Source organism: Zosterops lateralis, assembly GCF_965231275.1.
Source record: "Zosterops lateralis genome assembly, chromosome: 24".
Taxonomy (NCBI): domain Eukaryota; kingdom Metazoa; phylum Chordata; class Aves; order Passeriformes; family Zosteropidae; genus Zosterops; species Zosterops lateralis.
The window spans coordinates 1,300,220-1,308,339 of record NC_139784.1 but is presented as its reverse complement, the minus strand read 5'-3'; the positions used below and the strand labels follow the sequence as shown (position 1 = coordinate 1,308,339).

The following is an 8,120-nucleotide window of genomic DNA, read 5'->3' as shown; positions in this document are numbered from 1 at the left end:
CTGCCTCAGGCTCCTCCACCCTCTGCTCCCAGGAAGACAAACATCCTCAAGAGGATTCTCAGGAACAGCTTTGGGAAAGATTTCCCCTTATGAGAAGCAAAGGCCTTGAGGACTCCGCTTCATCTGGGTTCTTTCACAGGGTATCTTTCTCTTCACACACTGACCTTAGAGGGGATGTTAATGTTCTCCCTCTATAAATGTTCATGTATTTGTGCAACAGGAACATTGCAGTCTTGGAAAGTCTCATTTCAGTCTTCATAAAACTTCCTGGAAAACTCCATAAAAGAAAATACTGTGTCCACTTTAATTACAAAAGCCTGGGAAGTGAATATTTAGTTTGTTTACAGTTTGACATCCTCCTCCTTGGCTTGAGACCAGAACAGCAATGTGTGCGTTTGGCTGGAAATTTTGATATGTTGTCTAATTTTCTTTATTACTTCCCTTTTTGAAAAAATAGGGAAGAAGGAAGGGCACAGTTATCCCCTCACAAACGGTTACTGCTGAGGCAGCCCACAGAGCCATTTACCAGCAGGGGAATTGTGGAAAGGAGGAAGAGGCCCTGCCTCATGAAATAGAAAAAATACCAGAGGAAGCTAAGAAAGAAGAAATGAAGAATCAATATAAATGATAAAAAGCAAAATTCATTTTTTTAAAGAGAGACCAAGCAGATGAGCAGTTAAAGCATCAGAGAACAACCTGATAAAATCCCAGCATGGTTGGGGTGGGAAGGGGCCTTAAACCTATCCAGGGCCACCCCCTGCCATGGGCAGGGACACCTTCCACTATCCCAGGCTGCTCCAAGCCCTGGCCAACCTGGCCTTGGGCTGGGGCAGCCACAGCTGCTCTGGGCAGGCTGAACCCCCTCAGCTCTCTCAGCCTGTCTCCAGAGCAGAGGAGTTCCAGCCCTCAGAGCATTTTTCAGAGAAATATCTGTGCTTATCTGTTTTGTCCTCATTTCCATCCTTCTATCCCAGGCAGAAGCTACACCCCAGAGCTGTCTGTGCAAGCCTCATGATCCAGAGCTGTGATTTGGAGGTGTCCAGACCCAGCTGGGTGGCCCTAGTGGCTGATGTCCCACCTGAACCTGGGCACACTCTGGCACAGAGCTGCCATCGTGTGCCCAGCCCTGTGCTGCTGCAGGGCCATGCTCACCCCTACCAGCACCTGAACCTGGTCTGGGGGGATTTCAGTGATCAGAGGTGGGGGGGAATGCTGGAGCCCCCACAGCCCCTCCTTTGGGGACACAGCAATGGAGGCAAGGTGCCCTGGCTGAGCCAGGCTCCCATTTCCATTGCCTGGACGTCAGCCATGTCCCTTTTGCTGTCCTCAGTGACCTTTTGGCCATGCCACAGCTCTGTGCCCTACCTGGAGCTGACACCTGGCCAGCACATACCCCCCACACTGACCTGCTCTGGGTCCCAGAGCAAGCCCAGCCCCAACCCCACCCCACTGTTTTTGGGATCAGGTAAAGCTCAATCCAATACCTAACAGCAAACCCTTGAGGATTTGGACACCTGGCAGGTGTCCTGCCCGAGCAAAGGGACATCAGCCACAGCCCATCTTCAGTCCATCACTGGCAGCACCCCAGTGAGAGGAGACCTCCTCATCCCTCATCACACTTGGGACAAGAAGCAGCAGCTTCTAATGGGTTTTTCCTCCATTTTGCACAAAGCAGCTCCACTCCTTGTTTCCCAAAAGCTTTTAGGATTGTGTACTACCAAGCCTCCAGCCAGAGCTGTAAATCCCACATCTGTGTCCTGTAGACGAGTGACTTGGTTTGAGTTCAGATCTGGGTTCTGGAAAGGCCAGGAAGGAAGATTCCTTCAGGGTGGAACAGCACCCTGAGCACAGGCAACAGGAATGGCACAAGTCCACCCTTGAGGACAGCAAACTATGAGAGCCTTGGTCCTCCTCCAGGGCTCCCAAAGGAGCTGGGAAGTCTGGTTTATTCTGGATCCACAGACTGATAAAAGCACCAACCCTTCCACTTCCTCAGCCTGTCTGGGCTTCTGTCCTCTATTACCAAGAGAGCTAAAAAAGATACTAGAAGAAATGAACAAAAAAAAAAATCATCCTGAAAAACCCTTTTAGGCCCAGCTGCTTGTGGGCTCATCCTCCTGCTTCTATCAAAGCTGCCTTTTGGGGTGACAGATGAAAGCAGTTTTTGGAAGGGTATCCACATGGTGTGTGCAGCTTCAGCAGGCACTTCCCCTCTGGAAAAAAAATCATCATTTTCAGGTTTTTAATCCAGGACTTTAACCCAGGTGTTTCCCATAGGTTGGAGGAAGAGGTTGAATTCGTGAACAGAAAGTGCAAGTACTAAAGAGACCATAAATATCGACTTTTATGGGGGTCTGGCACAGGGGCTCCTGCCCATCCCTTGCTGTGCCAGGAGCTGCCCATTCACAAGAAATTCGTGCTCCACTGATCTTGTGGCAACAGATTTCCCTCTTCCCCCAAACTGGACTCTAGAAAAATCTTTCTAGAGATCACTTGATTCTTCTTGTGCTTCAGATCCCTATTTAGTAACATTTAGATTGCAAAAGCCCTCTGAGATCATAAGACCCAACTATTCCCTGTGGCATTGCCAAGGCCACCACTGGCCCATGTCCCCAGGTGCCACATTCACAGGGCTTTCAAATCCTCCCAAGGATAGAGACTCCCTCACTGCCCTGGGAACACGATATTTCTTACACAAGAACTCTCAATTCCAAAATCAGTAGGACAATCAGGACAAAATAAAGGGGAGCGGCAGGGGTTGTGTGGGGAAGGAAGGATAAGATAAACAGGAAAAAAAGACCAAATAAAGATACTGAAGAATAGATTCTGGAGAGCTGAGGATCCACTGAGTCAGTGGTGAGGCAAAGTAAGATCAAAGAGATAGACCTGAGACACCAGAAAACCTCAGCAGGGTTTGCATTGGAAGGGCCTTTAAAACCCACCCAGTCCCACCCCCTGCCACAGCAGGGACCCCTTCCACTAATCCAGGGTGCTCCAAGCCCTGTCCAACCTGGCCTTGGACACTTCCAGGGATCCAGGGGAAGCCAGATCTGCTCTGGGCACCCTGTGCCAGCTGATACTTTGCCTCTCTAGAGCGCAGTTGAGCTACAAGTTTTCAAGTAGGAAAAGGCCCGATTGATAGCACCAAATCTTCTGCCCTGGCCAGGAACCTCCCTGGTGATCTCTCCCAGCACCTCCTCTGCTCCAGCTGCTTCCCCTGAGAGCTAGCGATGGCTCCAGGCTGTGATCCCACACCATTTCTGCAGGGGTTAAGAAGTCAGACAGCCACACTGCACAAGAGCAGCTCCACATGTCACCCTCCCAGCAGCAGCTGGGGCTCCAAACACAGAAATAAAGAGAAGGAAGATATCAATGGCTTCAGGCTGTCAGCAGGGACAAGAAGCACTGAATGAATGCTTTTCTTGGTTTTTCTTGCTGTAACACAAGAGAAAACACTGACAGGATGATGAAGCTCCCAACCAGATATATCAGAGGCACAGAACTCTCCCCCGAGTTTTTGGGGCAGGTTGAACAGACCCCAGCCAGAAATGCTAGAGGTGAAAACATTATCTGTTCCTGTGCAGAAGCCTGGGTGTGTCCTCAGGTTCAGCTGCAGCTCTTATTTCTACAAAGGCTAGGACTTTCCCATAGGATTTGGCTCCAAACCCATAGATTTGAGCCAATCCTAATCAACCTAAAGAGTCAGGGCTACCAGAAGAGGGACAGCACTGAGCTGAAGCTCATACCCTCAGCAGGGGGTGTGACAATGGGGCAGTGCAGGCAGCAGGGGCATCAAAACTCAACCCTCAGGCCTTGGGCAGGACTTGCTCCTTGAGAGCAGCTGTTATCCTGATATGTAACAAGGAAACAGCCAAAGGGCACTGTAAGACCTTGGGTACACCCAGGAGTGTGGAGAGAACAAACAGGAACAGCTTGGGGACACAGCCAGAGCTACCAACAGCTGCAGCCAGGAGCTTCATCCCACCAGTGACACCCACGGCACCTGTGTGGGCAGCACTGGAGTGTCACTGTATCAGATCTGCCACCACATAGTGCAGCAAATCCCCCCAAAGCCCAGGGGTGCCCACTGGGTGAGGCAGCCTCCAGGGAGGGCAGAGCTGTCACCTCAGAAGGTCCCTCAGATGGGACCCTCACAGCCTTCAGCTCATACCAGCATTACAAGGCCCAATCCCTGGGGAAGGATCCATCCCTTTTCTAGCCTCCTGCCTGTGCTCCTGGGAGGGCAAGGCTGCAGCAGGAGAAGCTGCCCCAGGGAGGGTGTCCCAGTGCTGCCAGGAGCTATTGGCACTTGACTGGGAGTGAGAACCCTCTCTGGGAAGGCAGGTGGCTGGGCACTGCCATATACCCTGCCCATCCCCATGGAGCTGAGGGCAGGAAGCTGGAGCACCTGGAGCCATCCCTAGGACTGGCAGGTGCAGGGGCTCCATGGAGAGCCTGGGAACAAAAGAGGTCATTCAGTGCCAACACCTGGCACAGCATCACCAGGAATGCTGCTCCAAGGGTGACATTTCCCCCAGTGCTTGGAATAACATCCACCTTTCCTCCTTCTGCTTTTCTTGGCTAAAGAGGGTGCAAAGATGCACCCAGCTGCCCAACAGCCCCCTCCCCCAAGGCAGCCTGGGCCGGCAGAGCCAGGAGGCTGCCCTGTGAGTGCTTCTTGTGGCAAGTGTGTGTGACCACCCTCATCCTGCACCCCCTTCCTGGGGCACACAGGTACCCAGCCCTGCACCCACTGCTCTCAGTGCCAGCCCAGGGAGGAAGTTCCATTAAACAATGCAAAAAAAATTACTTTATTTACCAAAACCACATTAAAATACTACAAAGATTGTCCCATCATTCCTCAGCTCACAAGTTCAAGATCCTGGAGGAGGCTTGTAGAGCTCACGCAGCAGCACCAGCTTCGTGGCCAGCAGCACTTCACGGTGGCCAAGGTGGCTCCTCCTGCCATAGCGGGACAGCCGGGAGGCCTCCAGGGCCACGTCCCTGAGGAGCTGGGGACTGCCCAGCCAGGCCAGCAGAGATGGAACCAGGCAGGAATCCCCACTGGAACACCTCTGTGGGGAGAGCAACCAACAGCATCAGCACAGCCATCATAGGGCAACACAGCTAGCACTGCCCAGCCCCAGCTTCAGTTTGGGATCATGGAATCACTCAGGTTGGAAAAACTCACGAAGAGCAAATCTAAACATGCCCCCAGCACTACTAAGCCATCATTAACCCACCACATCCACACATTTTTTAAACCCCTCCAAGGATGGTGACACCACTGCCCTGTGCAGCCACCACCCAGCACCCAGCCTGGGATACACAGGTGAGCAGATAGAACTCAGGAAGCAGAAGGCTGTTCCCCAGCCCACTCAGGACTCACCCGGTTTAGGAGCTTGCAGATGTGGGCAGAATAAGCCACTTTCTTCTTCTGCCTGTGGAGACGGAGGCAGCGGAGGCTCTGCCAGGCACATCCCTCTGCTGCCTTCGGGGGCTCAGGGAGGGCAAGAGGATCTAAGGGGCTGTGTATAGCAGGAGGTCCTGGTTCCATTGCTGCTGCCCACACTAAGTGCTGGAGTCACACACACTGCCTGTGGCTACAAAACCTCTGCTGAGAGAGAGCCAAGCAGGGGCTGAACACACTGCTGTCCCTGCATGGGTGCTAACTAGCTTAAGACAAACTAGACACTTACAACACCACCAAAGCCCTTCAGTATGCTGCACAAACAAGGCCAGAAACCACCCCCTCTGCAAAGCTAAACACATCAGAAAAGCAAAGCACAAATAACACATTTTAAGAGACATTTTTTCTTTTCTTCCCAGCTCACCTCTGAGAGGCCCTCCAGTCTTGTCCTCCCCCAGGAGCAGAGAGGGAGCGGGGATCTGCTGCCTATAACCAGGGGGGATCATTGCCTTCAGCTGGGAGGGGAGGGGCAGCTGCCCGGGTGGGGATGGAGATGGAGACAGGGATGGAGACAAGGACAGGAATGGCTACACCACCTCACACCTGCACCCTGTCTCCGACACTCAAATCAGCCATTCCTGCCCAAAATTCTTCTATGTGAGGCTGGGTTTGCTCCCAGGTCCCCACCAGCCTCATTGCCTTAATTAGTATCATGAATGTAATTCATGATAGCCCGCCATGCTGGATCTGGGGGGACTTTTTGTGTAGTTTATTCTGCATTAATTTGAGGGGATTACAGGTCTTTACCGAGCACCAGAGTGAGCACGGGTTGGGGGGCACTCAGGAATGCTGGGGGCAGGACCTGACCCTGCTGGGTGGGGCCCTGGGGTGCAGTTCCCGTGGCTGCAGGATCTGCCTCCTCCCCCCTGTCCTGGTGGGGGTCTCAGTGCAGAACACTGTTCTCTGGTGTTTGTGGCATCGGGGTACAGCAAAAGGGTGTCACTGTCTTCGGGATGTGGCCCCATCCTCAGGAGGATGAGGTTTTGAGGGAGGGATCCCTCAGGTGCAGCCCCCACCCCGCAGGGTGTTTGTGGGGAGGTCCCTGGGGTGCAGCATCTTCTCCTGCAAGATATGGGGTGGGGCTGGATGTCCCTGCAGGGCACTGTGGAGAGGGGTGGGCAGTCCTGGGATGCAGGATCTGTCCCAGAGGGAGGGGAAGGAGAAGGTGTCCCCTGAGTGCAGGATCCAGCCCTGCTCTGCTATGGAGATTCCATGGGGTGCAGGATGTGGCCCAGTAGCACATCCTAGTGCAGGCCTTGCCCCTGAAGTGGGAAGGAGGAGTCTCTCCTGATGAAGAATGTGACCACTCAGCACCTTGTGAGGGGGGTGTGGGGGGCTCCCCTGGGTGCAGGATACACCCCAGGAAGGAAGATTCCTCCGGGAGGGACAGCACTCTGCAGTCTCTCATCCTGGAGGTCTTTTCAGGTGCAGGATGTGGGCCCTTAGCACCCTGTGCTGTGGTGAGGGGGTCTCTCCTCAGGTGCAGGATGTGACCCCTTTGCAGGCTGTGTTGGAGAGAGGACTCTCCTGGGTCCAGGATACACCCCGGGAAGGAATTGTTCCACTCTCAATCACATCCTCCACAGAGCACACTGCAGGCCCCCCACCCTGGGGGTCTCCCCGTGTGCAGGGCAATGGAAGTAGCCCAAGGCTTGTTCTGGTTCTGGGGTGCCTGGGTGTTGCAGAGAGACTTCTTGTGTGGTTTATTCTGGATTAATTTGTGAGCGTTCTGGGGTTTCAGTAAACGCCAACGTGAGCGGGGTCTGGGGGGGCACCCACGTGGGGGGGAGCAGGACTGACCCTGCCCAGTGTGGTCATGGGGGGGGGGTTTCCCTTGGGTGCAGGATCCGCTTTCTCCCTCCTGTCCTGCAGGAGGTAGAAAGCGCCCGATATTTGGGGTGTGAGGGGGGCTGCTCTGGGTGCAGGACACACCCCAGGCAGCACAGCCCCTGCTCCAGGGCACACATTCCACATCCCGGATCCCCAGGCAGCACAGCCCCTGCTCCAGGGCACACATTCCCCATCCCGGATCCCCAGGCAGCACAGCCCCTGCTCCAGGGCATACATTCCCCATCCCGGATCCCCAGGCAGCACAGCCCCTGCTCCAGGGCACACATTCCCCATCCCGGATCCCCAGGCAGCACAGCCCCTGCTCCAGGGCACACATTCCCCATCCCGGATCCCCAGGCAGCACAGCCCCTGCTCCAGGGCACACATTCCCCATCCCGGATCCCCAGGCAGCACAGCCCCTGCTCCAGGGCACACATTCCCCATCCCGGATCCCCAGGCAGCACAGCCCCTGCTCCAGGGCACACATTCCCCATCCCGGATCCCCAGGCAGCACAGCCCCTGCTCCAGGGCACACATTCCCCATCCCGGATCCCCAGGCAGCACAGCCCCTGCTCCAGGGCACACATTCCCCATCCCGGATCCCCAGGCAGCACAGCCCCTGCTCCAGGGCACACATTCCCCATCCCGGATCCCCCTCAGCCGGGCCGCGATCCCCGCCTGCAGCGCGCGGCTCCCGCCGCCAGAGGGCGCTCTCGGCCCGCCCCGGCCCGGGGGCGCCGTACCCGCTGCGGCCGCCAGGGGGCGCTGAGCGGAGCCACCTCCCTGCCCGGCCCCGCCCGCCGCAGGTGACACCCCCACA

The 8,120-nt window shown here is 55.2% G+C and overlaps 1 protein-coding gene across 1 annotated transcript; it reads right to left on the bottom strand.

Annotated features, from left to right (window-relative positions):
• Nucleotides 1-4,874: 4,874 nt before the first annotated feature.
• LOC310918582 (uncharacterized protein) lies at nucleotides 4,875-5,557 on the bottom strand (the record flags this gene model as incomplete). The annotated part of the gene is made up of 2 exons (XM_083877482.1): nucleotides 4,875-5,075; nucleotides 5,390-5,557. 2 exons carry the CDS (start codon nucleotides 5,555-5,557, stop codon nucleotides 4,875-4,877), a joined length of 369 nt encoding a protein of 122 aa, XP_083733608.1.
• Between the last annotated feature and the right edge of the window lie 2,563 nt (nucleotides 5,558-8,120).